Source organism: Halichoerus grypus, chromosome 10 (genome assembly GCF_964656455.1).
Source record: "Halichoerus grypus chromosome 10, mHalGry1.hap1.1, whole genome shotgun sequence".
Taxonomy (NCBI): Eukaryota; Metazoa; Chordata; class Mammalia; order Carnivora; family Phocidae; genus Halichoerus; species Halichoerus grypus.
In genome coordinates this window covers 94,779,209-94,802,177 of record NC_135721.1, presented here as the reverse complement: position 1 = coordinate 94,802,177, position 22,969 = coordinate 94,779,209, and the positions used below count along the sequence as shown (strand labels likewise).

At 41.6% G+C, this 22,969-nt stretch overlaps 1 protein-coding gene across 1 annotated transcript; it reads right to left on the bottom strand.

Annotated features, from left to right (window-relative positions):
• Positions 1-938: 938 nt before the first annotated feature.
• On the bottom strand, positions 939-22,933 carry CRNKL1 (crooked neck pre-mRNA splicing factor 1). Its single transcript, XM_036085408.2, has 14 exons — positions 22,775-22,933; positions 20,611-20,763; positions 19,474-19,565; positions 18,492-18,650; positions 17,860-18,026; positions 9,663-9,841; positions 8,765-8,935; positions 7,266-7,457; positions 6,491-6,550; positions 5,692-5,772; positions 4,240-4,479; positions 2,963-3,064; positions 2,262-2,510; positions 939-1,162 (listed from the first exon to the last, which is right to left on the bottom strand). The coding sequence occupies exons 1-14, from the start codon at positions 22,823-22,825 to the stop codon at positions 995-997; spliced, it is 2,064 nt and encodes a 687-aa protein (XP_035941301.1). The 5' UTR covers positions 22,826-22,933; the 3' UTR covers positions 939-994.
• Between the last annotated feature and the right edge of the window lie 36 nt (positions 22,934-22,969).

Here is a 22,969-nt window from a genome sequence, read left to right as displayed (position 1 = left end):
ACGCCAGCACTGCTACTGGGGTTCATCATGTACAGTAACGTATCCAAGGCTCTGAGAAGCTGAACTGTAAAGAGTTGATTAACAAGGCTCAACCTTAACCTGGGGTTTCCTAAATTTACTGGAGCAGGGGGCACTGTTTTTCACAGCACATGTGTTACTATTCCTTAAGCCATTACAGAGCTCAACCAGTGGGGGAAACTGATTACAGCATGAAATTTGACTAAAACATCTTGGTAACAAAAAGACCTTGTTCGGAAATACAGTAACTATAAATTATTTCCCAACTGGTGTGTTCAAAAGCATGTAGTACCAATGGCCACTGTTAAGAAAGTACAGATATTTAGAAGTTAAATTAATCCAAGCACATTCAATTCTACAAGGATGAACATGTTTAGGAAAGTGGCTGGGAATGAACATTTTATTGAGCAGTCACGATGTGCCAGGTATATTCTTTTTCTAATCTTCAAAATGAGTTGGCAGACGGCCATTTTATGAGAGAAGAAACTAAAAGATTAAGTTATAGATTACTAAGTGGCAGCTGGGAATGGAACTCGAGTCTGTGTGACTGAAGATGTGAAGAAGTTAAGAGATTTCAGGTGAGTGCACTAAATATCTTTATGAAGAAGACAAGCATAAAAAAAAACTTTAAAAGTTACTGTAGAATGTAACTTGAACACTTCTAGAAAAACACTTTCAAAAGTGCAGGTCCATCTAAAATAGTTGAAAGCATTACCTCAATTAGATTTCCTAGTGCGTGATATGGACAAAAAAAAAATGTTTGGACTCTGATAAAGAAAACTAACGGTTCAAAAAATATTCTTGCAACGCCCCACCCCTCACTAACCCAAGAACATTTTAAAAATAATTCAAAAAATAGCTATCAAAGACTCCCAATTCCTTACTGGTGAAATATACAAAAACTTACGGAGTCACAAGAGTTCCGAACGGTTAATTTATAAAAATAATAAAACACTTATCAATATGAACAAGAACATCAGGATTCACTTCCATCAATGTCCTTATCTGGGTCTTGCTCTGCAGCCTCCTTTTCCTGTTGCTGTTTCTTCCAAAGTTTGGCCATGGCCAGAAGCTTGAGGTTGGGTTGGTTGGCAGCATCTTCTGGAAAGATGTAATCATAGTACTCTTCCCAGCCTGCATCAGACTATGGAAAAAAAGTAAAACAAAAGATAAGCCAACATGTGGCTGAAATACACTGCAGTTACTTTAAAGTGGAGAATTTTCACTGCAAAACCCTGGAGTGTTCAAATTCAACTTATGTTCATTTACAAAACAACACCAAAGCCCATTACAGAAAGAACAAGGGCTGGGCCTACAAGATTGGGGTGAACAAGTAGCTGTGGGGTAACCAGGTGATGCACATTAACAAGGGCACGGGGTGTAATGAGCACTGGGTGTTATATAAGACTGATAAATCACTGAACTCTACCTCTGAAATTAACAATCCACTTATGTTAACGTTATGTTGATTAATTGAATTAAAAAAAAGAAGTAGCTGTTGGGGTTGGTGTTGCTGCAAGTGGACCAGCTCACGGAGAGCTAAAAACCAGTGGAAAAAGATCCTAAAAATTAAAAGCACAGCTCCTCTATACTCAACCAAGATATTCTTTTTTTTTTTTTTTTTTTCATCTTGTAGTTTTCTAAGATTTTACATTTTTAAAGACTGGGATGGGTTGGGTGGGTTGGCTGGTTAAGCGGCTGCCCTCAGCTCAGGTCATGATCCTAGGGTCCCAGGATCGAGTCCCGAGTCAGGCTCCTTGCTCAGCAGGGAGCCTGCTTCACCCTCTGCCTGCCACTCCCTCTTCTTGTGCTCATTCTCTCTCTCTGATAAATTTAAATAAATTAATTTTAAAGACTTACATCATACTCAGTCTGAAAGCCGTCAATCTGTGCACTACTATTCTGACTCCCTGCCCTTACAGCCCCACCTCGGACTGGTCACTGATGTGGCTTCCTACACACTGCTATAGTTCCAGCTTCCACCATCACTTGCTGTGCTTATAACAGCTTCCCAACAGATCTTCCTCCAATCTAAGCCAACCCCTGGGTCATGTCGTTTTGTGCATAAGAACCTTCCTATAGCTGTGTTTCCATGGTAGCCAGGCTGCAATGGTCTCCTACTCCAGGCTGTCTGCTCCCATGCTCAGATTGTACATACGGCACTTAGAAGTACAAATTTCAAAGTCAGATGCATTTCTGCTCATCCGACATGAGATGATCAGCTCCATAGGCTCAGTTCTTACCCCGTCATCAGCCTGGACCTTTCTTCTCTTCTTGACTTTCTCTGGCATGAGTTTGTCTACTCTCTCCTTATCCGATACTGTTCCAAATTCATCTTCAAAGCTTCGCCAGGATTCCAGCAACATAAGTCTCTCTTCCTTTTCTTCACAGTTCCTCATGGTTTTGTTAGCCTCTTCATAAATTTGTCTGCATTTAGCCAAACTTCCTTCTTTCCCTGAAGACAGCTCAAACTGTGCAAAGCTGATCCATACCTTATGAAAAATTATTATAGAAGCAAATTAACCACGTCATCCAGAAAACGATCATGTAATAATGCTAATTTCTAGTTAATGACATCTGAACATACTAATGTATTCATCTGTAGTATTCCAAAGAACATATTGATTATATGCTTCAATAATGTTGAAGCAGTCTGCTTCTATATCCAATTAGGTGTTTGAAATGGTCTTAAAATCCTGAAAAGAGTTTAACTTTTTATTCAATCCTGTGATATTCAAGTTAGTCCCATGCAGTATAAATATTGACCTGGTATAAGCTTTATATTCCAAAGTCCTCTGAGACTCATGGGCTCTTTCTAAAAGCAAGAAAAGCACTAAAAAAAAAAAAAAAAACACCTGATACACTTAAAATACAGAAATACGGTATTTCCTTCGGAACTGCTGATTTAGGCAAAATCAAAGATAATCAACAGAATGCAGGATACCTTGACATGTTGTGTCCGCTGAAGCAATCTTCGGTAAAGATTTCGTGTTCTCTCAGTTTCTTCCTGCTCAATTTCAAAATCAATATATGACTTCCAAAGCACCTAAGAAAGAACTTAATAAGTCAGCCTTGACATTTAAAGAGCAACATGTCCCTATCAGCTTAACGACCATTCCAACCTAGGACATCCAGGAACCTAGGACTTCTATGAACAATTAAAGAAGAGGTAACATCTGGACACAATAAAAACAGTGGCATTTACAAGCTGGCCAAAACTTGGCTACCATTCTATATTATTAGATAAAAGGCTTTGGATTCATTTTTGGATTCTCTTTCAGAGTTTTTCAAATGCTGGACTTATCAAGAAAAGCTCAGAGACTTGCCAAGTCTCCCAGACACTGCCATGATCCTGTCACATACAACTGACATTGCTGGGAGAAGACATGGCTCGATTAGCCAGGATTTACTCTTCTTACCTCCACTGTAAATTCCTTGATAGGTTTGAGTTCACCTCAACAACTATTCAGTAAACAGCAGTGCACCTGCTAGGTACTGCCTGTCAGGGGACAAGGATGGAGTAACATGTGGCCTGGACGCCTGGGAGCTGAGGCCAACTGACAGAACCATTATGCATAAAGACCTGCCCTAATTCAGCCGGTGGGACCCAAGCCATAAAATGCAGAGTCACATTAGGGCAAGACTCACAAAAAGGCTGGGTGAGTTCAGTGGCTCTCAAACGGGTCCTAGTTGTGGCTTGGCGCCACCTTGTGGCTTAAGTTTAAATAGGGAAGGGACAGGCGAGGACGGTGGCAGTAGTTTAATTTCAGGAATATCCTGGTTTAGATAGAGCTTCTTTTGCTGACCCCATCTGGGAAAAACTGTGCCAGGAGAATCTGAGGATATGCAGTCTCAACCTTCATCTGCCCTGTTCTCCAGAGCTGCCTGCTGCATATTTCCTTGCCTGGCCGTCCCTGTCCCATCCCCTTTAGTTAGCCTTCTATTTGAAGAAGGGAGAGAGCCAGTCACCTGCCCCATTATATCCCAACTCATTCTGGTGTCATCATGGGGCTTTGCTGGACTCTGGTATCCTACTAGAGGGCTGCTTCTCCCACTCCCATCCTTCTTCTATCCCCTCAACAGTAAAGTACTAATCTGGAGTAGACAAGACTGCAAGTGAGTTTATCTTTATACTCTAAAGTGCACAACATGTAGACGGTCATCTAAAGCAGTACTAGGGCAATATCTAAAACAAAATCATATTCATCTCGAGATTCTCACCTCTGGCATGTCTAAGCGTGGCTGACTGATGGCTAACTCGTAGATTGCCCGGGCTCTCTCAATATCACCAAGGATTGTTTCTAATTCTGCAAATTTAATCCAGGAGGTACAATTTTCAGGTCCAAATTCCAAGAACTTTTCATAAAGCTTCCGGCATCTGTCAAATTCTCGAAGCTGCAGCTCCAATTCTATGTAACCTTTAAATAACTTGTTCTTTGGACATTTGCCTATGGAAGTTCCCTGGAAAATAAAATGACCAAACCACTGTGATATGTGGGTTCAACCTGTGTACAGACGTCGCTGACCTATCCCAGCAGCTCTTCTCTGCTGAGGAAGAACCCTCTGTGGTATCACATTGTCCACACTGGTTCTTGACAGAAGGCCAATGGAAACCCTCTACTTCACCTAGGGGTCAAGAGGCCCTATGCCCACTGGTGCCTGTTCAGCAAGAGAGGGCTGCCGAACTGTCTGCGCAAGTATTCTGGATTTTATTTAAGTTTCTCAGGAGCGCCTAGGGAATACGGATGTCAGATGGATGAAACCTCCTTTAAGTAAAGTAACCACAGAATGAAAGCTGCCTCGCTGCCCACAGCCAGGGCAAGAGTGGCTTACAGAAGGACACCTCCATTTAAACAGCATTTGATCTTATTAAGAGACTTTAGAACAGCTGTTAAGAGGAAGGTGCATGTAATACCCCCCGGTTTTGCACAAGATGAGTCTACTCAAGAGCTGATTTAAGATCTAATGTGATCTAACGTCAGATCTTTCCAGTCTGAGAAAAGATCTGGTAACTGGCAGCTACAGATAAAGCTTCCAATGTTAAAAAAGAGTAATTTAAACATTATCACCTGATCTTTTTTTTTTTTAAGATTTTATTTATTTATTTGACGGAGAGAGAGAGAGAGCGAGAGAGGGAACACAAGCAGGGGGGAGTGGTAGAGGGAGAAGCAGGCTCTCCGCCGAGCAGGGAGCCCAATGCAGGGCTCGATCCCAGGACCCTGGGATCATGACCTGAGCTGAAGGCAGACGCCCAACGACTGAGCCACCCAGGCGCCCCTCACCCAATCTTTCTTCAAAAAGCCATGCATCTTCTGACACATCTCAGGTTATAAAGGCAGAATACTTCTGTTGCATTCTTAGTAGGAACTGTCCAACTTGTAAGCACTAAGATTTAATTTCCTTCTCAAAGAAGTCAAGTGATGCATCTTGATCCTTCCCCTTTTTTTCAAGATTTTATTTGAGAGAGACAGAGCGCGCGCGCACGCACAAGCATGCATGCGAGCACAGGGAGGGAGGCAGAGGCAGAGAATCCCAAGCAGACTCTGCGCTGAGCACAGAGCCCAGCGCAGGGCTGGATCTCAGAACCCTGAGATCATGACCTGAGCCAAAATAAGAGTCAGATGCTCAACTGATTGAGCCACCCAGGTGCCCCTTGATCCTTTCTTTACTTACCAAAGCTCTTCTGGCGAATGGTAAATTTTTCTGTCTTATTTCAAATTGTGCGTATAGTAACCACATCTTGGCAAATGTGAACTAGAAAACAAAAGCACAAAAAACATCTAAAAGAGTTGTTTCAATTACAGTGAAGTTAAAAATTTAATAAGAGGCCACATGCAATTAGATTTCCCTAAATATTCAGAGCTAGGACAGATGTATTTTCTTGTTTTTAAGCAAATATGATGTTGTTTATTTCACAAAAGTTACAGTAATTCAAATACTTTATCGTAGTGCATGGCCCTGCCGCCCCTACTGAGAATTGGCTTTGTTTTCTGGGTATGCTTGTGAGCAGGCAGAACATGCCATCTCTATTCTAGAAGGTAGTTCGGTCAACATCTCTACTTGTTTCTCATGGTGGGAAATAGGGCATAGATAATGTCTCAACCATTTCTAGAACTCGCACACCAGTGTTCACCCATGCACACTTATGTCTGCTCTGATGCCAACAAACACCTGTTCGTTGTTTCCTGCACATGCTGTGTGCTCTCTGGATGTGTGTCTTCCTCCTTCCACTCAGTCATTCCAGTTACCCACCCTCTTCTGAATTTCTACATTATCTGTATTATTCATTTGTCAATGCAGGCTGTCCTCTCAACCAGACTGTAAAGTGTTTTCAGAGACAAAGAGCATACTTTTGAAACCTAAGTTTTCAGGGTGCCCCGCACAGCAAACTATTCAAACAGTAAGTATTATTTCACAAGTAACAGAAGCAGGATTTTGACACTTTGGAACAGAACATTTAGAGCAAACATACCTTTTTATGAGGAATTAATTCCAAAGAAGCTTGATACACCTGTCTTGTCCTCTCAGGATCCTATATTAGGATAAGAAATTTTCACTGACTATTGGAAGTCTGTTACTAATCTTATTTGCTAGCACTAGTAAAAACGTACACCCCCTCCCAGAGTGTTTTCACAGGGTGCTATTCTCAAACCCTGATTTCATCATTTATGATCAAATGTGAACTACCTGTGGCCCTCAAACTTTGGTTAATGAATCACCGAGATAACCATCAATCTCTGAGAGCTTGTCTGTGGAAAGGCTTTTCGCCTGATAGCAGAAAGAGATGTTTTATAGTCTCAGATCAACAGCACAAAGCTAGTCTCTCCCAATTAATACACACCTGATTTCTGAAAATCCCACTTGATCTTTTACTAGAAGCAAAGATGTGTCATCTAGCTGTGATCCCTATTTAGGAGGCAGCCCAGAAAATGATACAAAATAAGCTAAAGACTGCTTCATTGTTCCCTTCCAAGTTCCAAGTGATAATGTGGTGCCTCAGGTTTGAAACACAAAATGCAACAAAACCAAAACACCTCACCTGGGCCCACCGACAGGTATACAGAGTTTAAAAGGCTGCAGAGAGACTATGTAACTGTACGGCTGAGAATTTACAACAAGATTCCTGTTTCCGGGATTGTACATGTCAGTACCCACCGCTACCCACGATGGCCAAGGTGTATGCACAGGGGTGAGGCAGCCAGGGAGGGGGCAGCCATCAACAGCCAAGGCATAATTCCATTTTTTACCTTGGCCTCCAATTCTTCATAGAGTGCATAGTTGACCCACAGATAGATGTAGCGCTTCCAGTGCCGCTTCTCTTGAATGGGTGGCACATTGGCAATGGCTCTTTCATAGACTTCTCGAACAGTTTCTGCTTCTGCATCACTTTCCACCAAGCGCAAGTAATCAAACCACGCATCGTAATTGTGTGGATTAGCCTAGAAAGACCACAAGTTTAATGAATAAAAACCAAACCAAGAGCTATACTTGCTGGACTCTGTGAGGTTAAAAAAAGACACTAGATTGACTTCCTGTATTTTAGCAACTGTTTAGCATCTATCTCATTTAAAAATACCATTCCTGGGGCACCTGGGTGGCTCAGTCGGTTAAGCATCTGCCTTCAGCTCAGGTCATGATCTCAGGGTCCTGGGATGAGTCCTGCATCGGACTCCCTGCTCAGCAGGGAGTCTGCTTCTCCCTCTGCCCCCACTCATGTTCACACTCTCTCTCAAATAAATAAAATCTTAAAAAAATACTATTCCTGAGATTTCATAAATAGGAAAGAAAAAGGAACATAGGGGACAGATTATTTGCCAGGTGTCCCACAGCAAGGCTGCTTTCATATACAACCACCACCCCTAAGATAATTACTCAATAATTAGACGCCTACTTTTATAAATGTATTTGTTTATATACCTGACTGCGTATCATTATGTCTAGATTTAAAATTACAGTGGATGATGGGCATTGAGGGCACATGATGTGACATCGCAACTAATGCATCACTGAACATTACATCAAAAACTAATGATGTATTACATGAAAAACTAATGATGTATTACATGTTACCTAATTGAATTTAAATTAAAAAAAAGAAAAAATTTAAAAAATAATAAAATAAAATTACAGTGCAATCAGAACCATGGTCACAAATGTGAAACCTGCCTTCTCAATTAATAGTCATTTACCTTGAATATATCTTGCTGACTTCATTTAACACCAGACTCAGTCCTTTAGTGATATCCTAATTCATCTGACTCAGCAAAAGTTTTTAGACGCACAGCAGACCAGTAAAGGAAAATGTTACTATCTTTGAACTCAAATCAAAACAGTACATTACAAATAAAGAGATGAGAATGAAAACATATCTACAATATATGTTTTGTTCAAGCAGTTAAGCTAAACGGTAGTGTAGAAAAACTGTTTGGCTCCATCTCTGCCTCTTCCATCTTCAGAAAGGAGCTCACATGGATTCCCGGTTTTTGCTCAAGTTCTACAGCGCACCAGCAGCAACCAACACGGTGACTTTCAACATGTGGGTGGCAGAGCAAACCCAAGTGCTTCTTGCTGCCCTCTCCTCTGACCCCTGCAGATTGCTGCTGGAATGGCTGCCAATCACTGCAGACGCATCAGCAAGAGCGTGATCCCTGGAAGCTCCCGCCTGCCATTCTTCGCTTCACCTGAGCTGCTGCTGGTCGGCACATCTCTGTCACCTGCAGGGTTCGGCGTCCACACCAGCACTCACCTTCACCTCTTCCTCATACTGGAATCTTCGTTTGCTCACAATGATGTCTTCAATACCCCGTCGATCACCGAACTTCTTCTCAAAGATGGTATAGTTTTTAAAGAGTTCTTGGGCCTCCTGCTTTGAAATTCTATCCAGGGCATACTTGTAGATCACTCGTACCCTTTCAAACTAAAAGCAGACAGGAGGATTACTTCTACAACACAATACTCTCACGTGAGCCACAATGTGGAAGGTAATTATGACATCATATACTACTCCAAAGTAAGACTTTTCTTCTCCCCCTTGTTGAGGTATTTATTTGTCAGGGTGTACCGACACTCTCCTTTGAGCTCCATACTTAAGAGTGTCTACCTGACTCTGCCAGTTGGGTGTCATCTGTGCATCTCAGACTAAACAGGCCCAGAACTGACCTCCTGTTCCTCACCATCAAACCTGGGTCTGTCTTCCCGGTCTTGGTAAGCAACACCTACCACCATGCCCTTGCTCAAGCCCCAAACTCCAGGAGTTCTCCTTGATTCCTCTCCTGTCCTCATCCCCCACCTTCACTACTTCAAAGAGCCCTGCCACTTTTGTTTTCCAAGTTTATTACCCATAAAACCCTTTAATGAGGAGACCAAATGACGAACTCTCAGTTTACACACAATATTCTATATATATATCTATAAAGGCTTAATTTTCAAGCAAAGCACAACACAATTAGGACACTTTAGTACAATCTATAATCACTCAGTTCCCAGTCTGCAGCTAAGCCACAAATGTATGCTGTTTTCTTTGAGAGATTTTGGAAACGTTTTTTCCAAGGATAAGTAAATAGAAAATGGAATGAACTCAACATGCACAACAAGTAATCTTTCCTAAGCTGTTATGCAATGTAAATGAGTTCAAGTGTACTTACTTCTTTTTGATTTTCTTCAAATTTGGCAAAGGCAACATAAAGGTGTTCATCCATATGCTCGTCTCCAAAGAATTCAACAGCTCTCTCGTACACTTTCCGTGCGTGGGCAAAATAACCATGTTTTTCTTCAAAGCGGGCATACTTGATCCAGTTCTTAACATCAGGGTGCACGAGGACAAGTTCACAGGAATTAAGGAAATATCCCACAAGACAACAAGGCTTAAAAAAAAACAAACAAAAAACAAACCCAACCCCTCAACAACACAAACTATGACTATAGGGTTGATAAAACACGTGCAAAGGCGAAGAACCACTAAACTGTGACCTCTGAAGGGGGCCTCGTCTTGTTCATCTGTCTTCCTCCAGGGCTTACTCAGTACTTCCGTAGTGGGTACAAATGGGAGTTTGGAGAAATGAAGAAGCTGAAGCCTGTTATTAACCATGCTATCCTGGACAAGTCATTTAACTTGTCTAGGACTCAGTTTTGTCATCTGTAAATACAGAAAAAGAACCCAAACCCAACCACAGTGGCTTGAAAGGAGGAAATGTGTGTAAAGCTCTTAGCAGTTTGGGGCCAAAGGAATGTGCTCAATAAATGGCACCTACGTATTATATGCTCAATAACATTAGTATTGGAATTAACGATTAAGAAAAAAAATGTTACAAAAACAAAACTGCTAACTAGAGGCAGAAGAAAAAGGTTTTTTTAGGGTTTTTCTCTTTTTATTGAAATATAGTTGACATTGAAAAAAGTTTTGAATTACCATTTTATTTCTTAACAGATGAAATCTATTTTTCATCTACCTCACTTGAGGAACTCATTAATTCCAAAGTAGTAATACGTTCAAAAATGGCAATGAAATTAAGGGCATAGGCTCTGAAGCTGCAGCTGGGTTCAAGGCCCATCTCCGTCACTCCTGGAGAGAACCCAGCCACGCTGCCTGTCAGCTGTGCCTGCATCTCACACCCCACAGACTGGAGTAGTTCTCACACTGCAGGGCTGTCCAAGGATTAAGTGTTGATATTTGTAAAGTGCTTACAATAATGCCTGACATGAAATAAGCGCTATAAAAGCTTCTGTTAAACTAATCATATTAAAACAGGGCAGAGGTCATAGAGACCTTAAAATTGTATAATAAAGTTGATGCTTGGGCACCTGGGTGGCTCAGTTGGTTAAGCAACTGCCTTCGGCTCAGGTCATGTCCTGGAGTCCCAGGATCGAGTCCCACATCGGGCTCCCTGCTCAGTGGGGAGTCTGCTTCTCCCTCTGACCCTCTCTCCTCTCATGCTCTCTCACTCTCTCAAATACATAAATAAAATCTTTAAAAAAATAAAGTTGATGCTTGTTTTTCTGGGTAGTTATGTTCTATGAAGTCACTTAATTAGCAAATACCAAATAATTCTCCCTAAGGGAAATAGGTGTATACACACACACACAGAGCCCTCATATAGATTATAATCTTAAATCCTGAAAACTCCTCTTGGTAGATTCGATTTTGTTTTATAAAGGAATAAACAAGGTTCAGAAGCGTGAAGTGACCTGAGGCCACCCCCCTAACACGTGCCAGAGAAGGGACTCACACCCATCCAACTGGCCGTGGAGCCAGAGCTTGTTGGGCTACACTATGCTGTCCTCCTGTCTCCATCCTTTGGATGGACTCCAGTAGTGGTGCTAATGACCAACACCCTAGAAACACCTAGGAAAAAAACCCCGGACAAACAGGGTTGGCTACAGAAACCAAAGCCCTGGTATGTCACTTCCCACAAGGAACACCAAAATATATACAAACTCAAAGTTTTGCCAAAAAAAGCTCAATTACCCAGACCACAAACTCCTATTTTGACTACACTGTGTCTCTAGAAAATAGTTATGTAGCTCATGAAGCAGATGAAACTTGTATCTTTGACTTCCGGGCCTATGTTGATGAGGATCCATATGTCCAGACCATGACTCTACTGCCCCTGGCGGAGTAGCACCCTGGACAGTAACAGCACCACTCAGACTCACTCAAAGGATACAGCGTTCGGGGGGAGCATGGAAGATGGCGGAGGAGTAGGGGACCCTCTTTCAACTGGTCCCCTGAATTTAGCTGGGTATCTACCGAACCATTCTGAACACCAACGAAATCAGCCTGAGATGTAAGAATATATATCTGGATCTCTACACGCAGAAAATCTCTGGCGGTCTTGAGGTATGAAGGGCAGAGCCGTGATTCTGCAGGCAGATATCGAAAGATAAACAGAAGGGGGAAGGAGCCGCCATAAGCTGGCGCCGAGAAGGTGATATAACACCAGAGCGCAAAAGCATCCCGCGCTGGGGACCAGACAGAGACTCACAGATCCGTAGCAGCAGGGAAGGACTTTAGTCCAGCCCCCAGACAGGATCTAGGAGCTGCGGGTGCGCAGGGCAGCTCACGGTTTTAGTAGCACAAAGGGCAGAGACATGCCCGGCCTTGGGATCAACCTCTGGGAGAGTTGCTGTGGGGCGCACAACCAGGGAAGCTGAGGTTTTTAGCGGCGCAGATAGAAACAGAGACTGTGTGTCCTGGAGAGCTCAGTGAAGAGCAGACTACGATTTCTCTGCTCTGGGACAGAGGTCTGGGTGCAGTCATTTCTGCTCTCTCGGAAGAGACGCCAAGAGACGTGGAAAGCTGCCAGAGAGCAAAAGCTTGAAAAACTGGTTTTCGCTGGGCCCACTGCCCCTTCCCCCCACACCAACAGGGGGGCCAAGCAGGGTTGCCTGAGTAACAGTGCGGCAGGACCCTCCCCCAGAAGACAGGCTGGAAGAACAAGAGGACGACAACCCTGGGGGTCCCTATAAAATAGGTACAACTTACTTGGGTCGTGGTTAATACTTTGGACTCTGTACATTCCCTCAAACATCCCTCAACAGAATGACTAAGAGGAGGAACCCCCAACAAAGAAAAGAATCAGAGACTGTGGCCTCTGCCACAGATCTAATGGATATGGATATAAGCGAGATGTCAGAAATAGACTTCAGAGTAACAATTATGAAGTCGATACCTAGGCTTGAGAAAAATATTAGCGACAATATAGAATCTCTAAAGGCAGAAATGAGATCTAATCAGGCCGAACTTAAAAATGCTATGAATGAGATGCAGTTTAAACTGGATACTCTGACTGCCAGGGTAAACGAGGCAGAAGAACGAATTAGTGAGCCAGAAGACAAGATGACAGAAAAGAAGGAAACCGAGGAGGCCTGGGAAAAACAGCATAAAGCCCAAGAGATCAGACTGAGAGAGATTAATGACGCCATGAAATGTTCCAATGTTAAAATTATTGGGATCCCTGAGGGGGTGGAGAGAGAGGTCTAGAAGATATATTTGAGGAAATCGTAGCTGAGAACTTCCTTAATCTGGGGAAAGAAACAAGCATTCATGTCCAAGAGGCAGAGAGGACCCCTCCCAAGATCAAGGTGAACAGATCAATGCTCCGACATATAATAGCACAATTCGCAAATCTTAGAACAAAGGAAGCAATCCTGAAAGCAGCTAGATGGAAGAGATTTCTTACTTACGGAGGGAGGAACATCAGAATTAACGTCAGACTAGTCCAGAGGGACCTGGCAAGCCAGAAAAGGCTGGCAAACATATTCAGGGTACTAAATGAGAAGAAGATGCAGCCAAGGATACTTTATCCAGCAAGGCTGTCATTCAGAATGGATGGAGAGACAAAGAGCTTCCAGGACAGGCAGAAACTGAAAGAATATGTGACCACCAAGCCGGCCCTGCAAGAAATATTAAGGGGGGGGGCTCTATAAAAGAAGAAAGACCCCAAGAGTAATATAGACCAGAAATTTACAGAGACAATCTATAGAAACAGGGACTTTACAGGCAACATAATGGCACTAAAATCATATCTTTCAATAGTCACTCTCAACGTGTACAGCCTAAATGCTCCCATGAAACAGCACAGGGTCGCAGATAGGATAAAAAGACAGGACCCATCCATATACTGTCTAAAAGAGACTCATTCTGAACCTAAAGATATATCCAGACTGAAAGTGAGGGGATGGAGAACCATTTTTTCATGCCAATGGACCTCAAAAGAAAGCTGGGGTGGCAATTCTCTTATCAGACAAATTAGATTTCAAGCTAAAGACTGTAGTAAGAGATTCAGAGGGGCACTATATTGTTCTTAAAGGGTCTATCCAACAAGAAGATCTAACAATTATAAATATCTATGCCCTCAACATGGGAGCAGCCAACTACATAAGCCAACCGTTAACCAAAATAAGAATCATATTGATAATAATACTTTAATAGTAGGAGACCTCAACACTCCACTCTCAGCAATAGACAGATCTAAGCAGAAGATCAACAAAGAAACAAGATCTTTGAATGACACATTGGACCAGATGGACTTCATAGATATATACAGAACATTCCACCCTAAAACAACAGAATACTCATTCTTCTCGAATGCACACAGAACTTTCTCCAGAATAGACCACACACTGGGTCACAAATCAGGTCTCAACCAATACCAAAAGACTGAGATTATTCCCTGCATACTTTCAGACCACAGTGCTTTGAAACTGGACCTCAATCACAAGAAAAAATTTGGAAGGAATTCAAACACTTGGAAGCCTATCAAGACCATCCTGCTAAAGAATGTTTGGGTCAACCAGGAAATTAAGAGGAACTTAAACAATTCATGGAAACCAATGAGAACGAAAACACATCAGTCTAAAACCTATGGGATACTATAAAGGCAGTCCTAAGGGGGAAATACATATCCATCCAAGCCTCACTCAAAAAAGTAGAAAAATCCCGAATGCACAAGCTAACCTTACACCTAAAGGAAGTGGAGAAAGAAGAGTAAATAAAACCTAAACCAAGCAGGAGAAGAGAAATAATAAAGATTAGAGCAGAGATCAATGAAGTAGAAACCAGAAATAGAGTAGAGCAGATCAATGAAACTAGAAGCTGGTTCTTTGAAAGAATTAATAAGATCGATAAACCTCTGAACAGACTTATCCAAAAGAAAAGAGAAAGGACCCAAATTAATAAAATTATGAATGAAAGGGGAGAGATCACTACTAACACCAAGGAAATAGAAACAATTATTAGAAATTATCATAACTATATGCCAATAAATTAAGTAACCTGGAAGAAATGGATGCCTTCCTGGAAACCTATAAACTACAAAGACTGAAACAGGAAGAAATTGACAATCTGAATACACCGATAACCAGTATTGAAGCAGTAATCAAAAACCTCCCAAAAAACAAGAGTCCAGGGCCAAATGGATTCCCAGGGGAATTCTACCAAACATTTAAAGAAGAAATAATACCTATTCTCCTGAAGCTGTTTAAAAAAATAGAAACAGGAGGAAAACTTCTAAACTCGTTCTATGAGGCCAGCACTGATGCTAAAACCAGGCAAAGACCCCGTCAAAAAGGAGAATTACAGACCGATATCCCTGATGAATATGGATGCCAAAATTATCAACAAGATCCTAGCCAACAGGATCCAACAGTACATTAAAAGGATTATCCATCACAATCAGGTGGGATTTATTCCTGGGATGCAAGGGTTGTTCAACATTCGCAAATCAACCAATGTGATAATAAAATAATGTAAATATATAATATAAATAATATATATAATACAACCCATATATAATATATAATATAAATAATATAATATCAATAATATAATGTGATAACATTAATAAAAGACAAGAAACATGATCCTCTCAATTGATGCAGAAAAAGCATGTGACAAAATACAGCATCCTTTCCTGATTAAAACTCTTCAGAGTGTAGGGATAGTGAGAACATTCCTCAATATCATAAAAACCATCTATGAAAAGCCCACAGCGAATATAATTCTCAATGGGGAAAAGCTGAGAGCTTTTCCCTTAAGATCAGGAACACGACAAGGATGCCCACTCTCGCCACTATTGTTCAACATAGTACTAGAAGTCCTAGCAACAGCAATCAGACAACAAAAAGAAATAAAAGGTACTCAAAGTGGCAAAGAAGTCAAACTCTCTTCGCAGATGACATGATACATTATGTGGAAAACCCAAAAGACTCCACCTCCAAATTACTAGAACTCATACAGCAATTCAGTAATGTGGCAGGATACAAAATCAATGCACAGAAATCAGTTGCTTTTCTATACACTAACAATGTAACTGTAGAAAGAGAAATTAGGGAATCAATTCCATTTACAATAGCACCAAAATCCATAAGATACCTAGGAATAAACCTAACCAAAGAGGTTAAGGATCTATACTCTAGAAACTACAGAACACTTATGAAAGAAATTGAAGACGACAAAAAAGATGGAAAAACATTCCATGCTCATGGATTGGAAGAATAAACATTGCTAAAATGTCTATGCTGCCCAGAGCAATCCATACTTTCAATGCCAACCCTATCAAAATACCACTGGCATTTTCCAAAGAGCTGGAACAAACAATCCTAAAATTTGTATGGAACCAGAAAAGACCCCAAACCGCCAAGGAAATGTTCAGAAAGAAAAACAAAGCTGGGGGCATCATGTTGCCTGATTTCATGCTATATTACAAAGCTGTGATTACCAAGACAGCATGGTATTGGCACAAAAACAGACACGTAGGTCACTGGAACAGAACAGCCTCCAGAAATGGACCCTCAACTCTATGGTCAACTATGATAAATCAGGAAAAAATATCCAATGGAATAAATGGTGCTGGGAAAATTGGACAGCCACATGCAGAAGAATGAAACTCAACCATTCTCTTACACCATACACAAAAATAAACTCTAAATGGATGAAAGATCTCAATGTGAGAAAGGAATCCATCAAAATCCTAGAGGAGAACATAGGCAGTAACCTCTTCAACATCGGCCACAGCAACTTCTTTCAGGACACATCTCCAAAGGCAAGGGAAACAAAAGCAAAAATGAACTTTTGGGACTTCATCAAGATAAAAAGCTTCTGCACAGCAAAGGAAACAGTTAACAAAATTAAGAGGCAACCCATGGAATGGGAGAAAATATTTGCAAATGACATTACAGATAAATGGCTGGTATCCAAGATCCATAAAGAACTTCTGAAACTCAACACCCAAAAAACAAATAATCAAGTCAAAAATGGGCAGAAGACATGAACAGACACTTCTCCAAAGAAGACATACGAATGGCTAACAGACAGGAAAAGTGTTCAACATCATTAGCCATCAGGGAAATTCAAATCAAAACCACACTGAGATACCACCTTATACCAGTTAGAATGGCAAAAAGTAACAAGGCAGGAAACAACAAATGTTGGTGAGGATGTGGAGAAAGGGGAACCCTCTTATACTGTTGGTGGGAATGCAAGCTGGTACAGCCACTTTGGAAAACAGTATGGAGGTTCCTCAAGAAGCTAAAAATAGAGCTACACTATGACCCAGCAATTGCACTGCTAGGTATTTACCCCAAAGATACAGATGTAGTGAAAAGAAGGGGCACATGCACCCAAATGTTCATAGCAGCAATGTCCACAATAGCCAAACTGAGGAACGAGCCAAGGTGCCCTTCAACAGATGAACGGATAAAGAAGATGTGGTTCATATATACAATGGAATATTACTCAGCTATCAGAAAGGATGAATACCCATCATTTGCATCAACATGGATGGAACTGAAGGGGATTATGCTAAGTGAAATAAGTCAAGCAGAGAAAGACAATTATATGGTTTCACTCATATGTGGAATATAAGGAACAGCATGGAGGACATTAGGGGAGGAAGGGAAAACTGAAGGGGGAGAAATCAGAGGGGGGAGATGAACCATGAGAGACTATGGACTCCGGGAAACAATCTGAGGGTTTCAGAGGGGAGGGGGGCGGGGGGATGAGTTAGCCCGGTGATGGGTATTAAGGAGTGCACATGTTGTAATGAGCACTGGGTGTTATACGCAAATAATGAATCATGGAACACTACATCAAAAACTAATGATGTACTGTATGGTGACTATCATAACATAATAATAATAAAAAAAGAGAACAAACTGAGGGTTGATGGAGGGAGGGGGTGAAGGTAGGCTAAATGAGTGGGTGTTAAGGAAGGCACTTGTTTTGCTGAGCACTGGGTGTTGTATATAAGTGATGAATCACTGAATTCTACTGAAACCAATATTGCACTGTATTTTAACTAACTAGAGTTTAAATAAAAATTTGAAGAAAAAAAAAAAGGATATAGCGTTCATAAATGGTGCGGGCCCGGTCCACCTCTTTGTATCGCAGCTCAAAGTTGATGTAGGAGTGCCAGGCTTGCTCCTCAGGCTGCCATTCCATCCAGCGCTCAAACACCTGCCGGGCGCCAGCAATGTTTCCCAACATCTCCTCCATGTATGTGTACTTGTACCTTTAACAAAATCATCCCCAAATATCTGTCATGGTCAAAATTACTTAGGGGAAAAAAATGATCTTTTGCACTTTGTAATTCTAACTTTGTTAAATATGAAGACTTAGAGCTTTATATTCCCTAAAGCTTAAATCGAACATGTTTTCTTATCAAATATAGATCTGGAAAGGATGAACCACAGCAAATAAAAATACATTTTTCTTAAAAATTGCTTAGTTCAACAGTAAGTTTCTTATGCATAAAAGATTGCAACCCACATTTTAGTTTTGATTACACAGCTATTACATGCAGTGATTATGACTTAATATACTACAGGATATTAAAAACTACTTACAGTACGTTTAAAGAAAAAGTAGAACGTAAATTAAACACATGTGATTGCAACGATGTGAATAAAATAAATACACAAGACTGCAGAACTTTTCTAGCCTACGAAAAGCTGCTTTTGGTAGATCAGAAACTTACCAGAACTGGTTGACTCGAGGAAGAGTTGTTATGGCCCGGTCCCAGATATTTCGGGCATGGTTGACCTGGCGATTCTTCATTTCCATTTCTGCATATTTCAGCCAGAGTGTAATATTTCGGTAGTCTACATCTAAAGCACGCTCGTATATGGATCGAGCCCTTAAGAAGCCAGATTTGGAGAACATCAAAAGTAGTATATACAACACATGGGGCAACTATCTCAAACCATCTGCAGTGCCCTGCTATTTTATCATGTGTCCACCATGAGCCAGGTTTTGGGCGTAAGAAAGTGAAAAGACATGTTTTCAGGAACCTTACAAACTCTTACAGAAAAATAGACATGCATGTAATTTCACCACAATATGGTAAACATTATAATCAAGGTTTACACAAGGAAACAAAAGGGAACAAATAATAATGTCTGATGCGAATGGCTAAGTAGGAGGTAACTGCAGAGTTAAGAAGTTGAGGAAAACTCCAGAGGCCAAGGTGGGTAGGGAAGAGTGTTCACTGCAGGCAGAGAGAACAGCCTAGCGTAGAGCAAGGAGACACAATGTGTTCGGGGAGTGGCTGGCACATGGGCACAGCTGGGGCAGTGGGTATGCTGGGAAAATGTGGAAAGCCTGGGCAACAGGAAGGGCCAGGTTGTGACTTTTATCTTGTCGGTCACTGGTTTCCAGTGAACAATTTTTATCTAAAAAAAATCCCAATACAGAGAAAGCAGATGAAAGTGCACTTCTCTGACTGTAGCGTGTGCTGGAGACGAGACCCACCTGTAGCGTCTCCCCTGCTGCTCCCCCAGGACTCGCCTACCGCAGTGCCCCTGAGGCCCCTCAAGGGAACCCTAGGGTTCCACGGAACAACCTGGAAAACTACTACCAAAGGGACACTCTTTCACTTGTGCTTTAACTTTTTCTACTACTTTTCTCTCTCTTAACTCAGGACATCTTTACATTTGAAATTATAGACTCAGCAATTTTACCTTTGAATCTCCTTTAGACTCTCTTCCCATTGTGCATATTTTATCCAGTTACTAATCACAGTCCTGTTTTTTCTTATATTATCTTCAAAAGTCTGGAGGAAGGGAAAAAGGATCAAATTGAAGGGAAAAGTAAGTAAAAATGACATCATCCTTTGTCTATTAATCCTGTTCTAAAAGTTTTATTCAGTTTGTTCTTATTTAGGAGAAATTACATCCTGGAATCCTTGTGAGAAATAAGAAACTCACTAATGAAGGTTATAATCTCAGGTGTTTCTTTAAAGTCTTACACACAAACAGAAAAACTTTAGATATAAAGAGTTATTAGCAGATTTGTTGATATTTTCTCTTATTGCTAATAACTGATACTTTAATATACTCTATACTTGTTCCTAGTATGAAAATGTTTTTTTGACTATTTCAGTCCTCTTGGTAATGTCTCACAATTTCATACATCACTAATAAGCAGGTACAACAGGGTTAGTGGTTTAAAATTACCCTAGGGGCACCTGGATGGCTAAGTCGGTTAAGTATCTGATTCTTGATTTCGGCTCAGGTCATGATCTCAGGATCGTGAGAATGAGCCCCTAGTGCGGCTCCACAATATGAATGTGGAGCCTGCTTAAGATTCTCTCTCTCCCTCTGCCTCTGCCCCTCCCCCTGCTTGCACGTTCTCTCTCTCTCGAAATAATAAAATCTTTAAAGAAAAAAAATTTGACCTAGAGTGAGGATTCTAGGGTGAAGAGGTCAGATTCCCAAGTCCTCTCATGGCTCTTTTCCAAGTCTTAATTCCTACCACGGAAGGTGGTACAGAGACAGGACATAATGTGGCCTTGGTTAAGTCCCACCCCTTCCAGCTGTCAGACATTCCACTTGTCTGCCATCCATCTTGGATTCAGCACCAAAAATTAGATCTCTGGAGGATTTAATTTCTTCATACTTTCAAAGACAACTCATGGCATATTTTCTAAAGTTCAGCAAAATGCAATTATCTGGTAACCAGAAGTTGCACTACGCATGTGGCTAGAAACACTAACCTAATTTTATCTTATAGCCTCTCTAAGCAATGAGGAACTTCACAAACTCTGACCTATAAACTCCTAAAAATGTTATTAATAGACTGGAAAATGACGGACTGACCTTCCTTTTTCTTAGTTTGTAATCGTTTAGCTCTTCTTCATCTGTGATCTTCTGTTGAGGTGGAGGTGGAAGAAGCTCAAGCTCTCTTTCTTTAGCTTCTCTTAAGAGTTGCTCAGCAGTTATCTGTACCTCAGCTGGGGCTTTGTTTTTCACCTTTTAAGACAGAAGACATTTTCATTTTTAGGTAGATGCTCATCACACAACATTTAGGAAGCAAAGAAACATTTTTTAGGATGTGAACTTTCTAAGTATTATTACAAGATGCCCTCTTTGTATGACAGGTTTTCATTTCTCTATGAAACTAAAGAGAAAACAAGGTTTTCTTTCGCACGGTATTTATTACAAAGCCATAGGTAAGTATGAAGAGAAAAGGGAACAAAAATAGTAAGTGTTCCCTTTTAGATTAGTGTAACAATACGGGTGCCTGTGTGGTTCAGTCGTTAAGCGTCTGCCTTCAGCTCAACTCATGATCCCAGGGTCCTGGGATTGAGCCCCACATCGGGCTCCCTGCTCAACGGGAAGCCTGCCTCGCCCTCTCCCACTCCCCCTGCTTGTGTTCCCTCTCTCACTGTGTCTCTCTCTGTCAAGTAAATAAATAAAATCTTAAAAAGAAAACAATAAACTTTGAGGCTGCTTAGGTAAAATTCTCACTAGAGGTTTTGTTTTATCAAGATGTGTGCTTTATCTTTTCTAGTGTTGCCACTTCTGTTTACAGAATTTTTCAATTATGTCCCAGGTGGACGATAACGCCTCAAACTGCATTTGTTTTTTTCATGGCATTTCAAGTCAAAGATATTATTCAGTAAATTCCCATCATTAGACCGTAAGCTTCTTGAAGTCTTAGGGCTATGCTGTCCAACATAGTAGCCATGAGCTAATGTAGTGAGCCCAAATAGAGATGGGCTGTAAGAGCAAAATACACACTGGATTTTGAAGACTTCGTATGAAAAAAAAACCAATAAACTACCTAATTAAATTTGACTACATGTTGCAACAGCAATATCTTGGATAAATGGATTAAAGAAAATATACAGTTAAAATTAATGATGACTCTTTTGACTGCTTAACATAGCTATAGGAAAACTTAAAATTACATATGTGGCTCACGTTGCATTTCTGTTGCACCACTGGTGCCCAATAAAAATTTTATGGAATTGAGGGGCACCTGGGTGGCTCAGTCAGTTAAGCATCTGCCTTCCGCTCAGGTCATGATCCCAGGGTCCTGGGATCAACCCTCGTCATGCCTCCTGCTCAGTGGGGAGCCTGCTTCTCCCTTTGCCACTCGCCCTGCTTGTGCTCTCTCTCTCTCAAATAAATAAAACCTTTTAAAAAATTTATGGAATTGAATTATAAGAAATATTAACTGTTTAATGTCATGTGTAGAATGATTTTGTTAGTAATGATGATGGCTCATATGTAATCACAGACATTGTGCTATGTGACATATAAATTATCTCTGGGAGTCATCTAAATGGATATGTAAAGGACAAGCTCAAGAGAGCCACCTGGGCTGTAGAAACAGACTGGAGTGAGGGCATCTGAAAAGGTTCAGGACAAAGCCTGTCACATATGAAACACTCAGTAAGTATCAGCCACCGATGGAAATACTAGATAATCAAATTTATTGTTTAATTAAATTAACGCCACTACACAATCCCATGCCCTCTCATTCCTTCCACTCTCAGCTGGGCTAACTCCTAGTCAGCCATCAAGTGTCAGTTTAAATATCACTCCCTCAGCAAAGTTTACTCTGCAGACCCCTCACACAACCCCTATTACTCCACGGCATATTCTACGCTGCCTCACTAGCATTTGGCAAGCTTGTAATTTTACAATGACTCGTGTCTTATGTGAACGCTGCACATCGCCGCCTTAGATCGTAGTTCCCCAGCGCCTAACGCACCGCCCAATTTCTGCCGAGTGACCCCACTCCTCCCCCAGCAAAAACACGTCCTAGAACGAAGGCCACGCCAACGCGGGGGTTGCCCCGGGGTGACAAAAGCCTGCACCCCACCACCGGCTGACCCTTCCCCTCCTCCTTCCCCTTGGCCTACATGGGGTAGAACTGCTGGGCACCACACTCTCTCTCGCCGCGAGCCCCAAGGAAGCTGGGGCAAGCCCCACTCCGGGGCCTCCTCCCTCAAAGCCGCTCACGGTCTCCTACCTTGGCCACTTTGGGAATCCTCTGCTTCCCGGCCGCGGTGGAGGCCGCCATGGCTGCAGCAGCCGACCTCGCGCCAACCTGGATCCCAGAAATAGGCCCCGAGCGCGGGCCGGAACCCCAAAGCTTTCTGACAACAAGCGGAATCCCGGAACAGGAAGCGGAACTAGCTGGTATGACCTTTGACTTCCCGCACGC

Coding starts and splice junctions, on each gene's coding strand:
- CRNKL1 (XM_036085408.2), bottom strand. CDS start 22,825: ATGGCGGCCTCCACCGCGGCCGGGAAGCAGAGGATTCCCAAAGTGGCC. Junction 20,764..22,774: donor GGATTCCCAAAGTGGCCAAG/GTAGGAGACCGT, acceptor CTGTCTTAAAAG/GTGAAAAACAAAGCCCCAGC. Junction 8,936..9,662: donor TTGAAGAAAATCAAAAAGAA/GTAAGTACACTT, acceptor GTCTGCTTTTAG/TTTGAAAGGGTACGAGTGAT.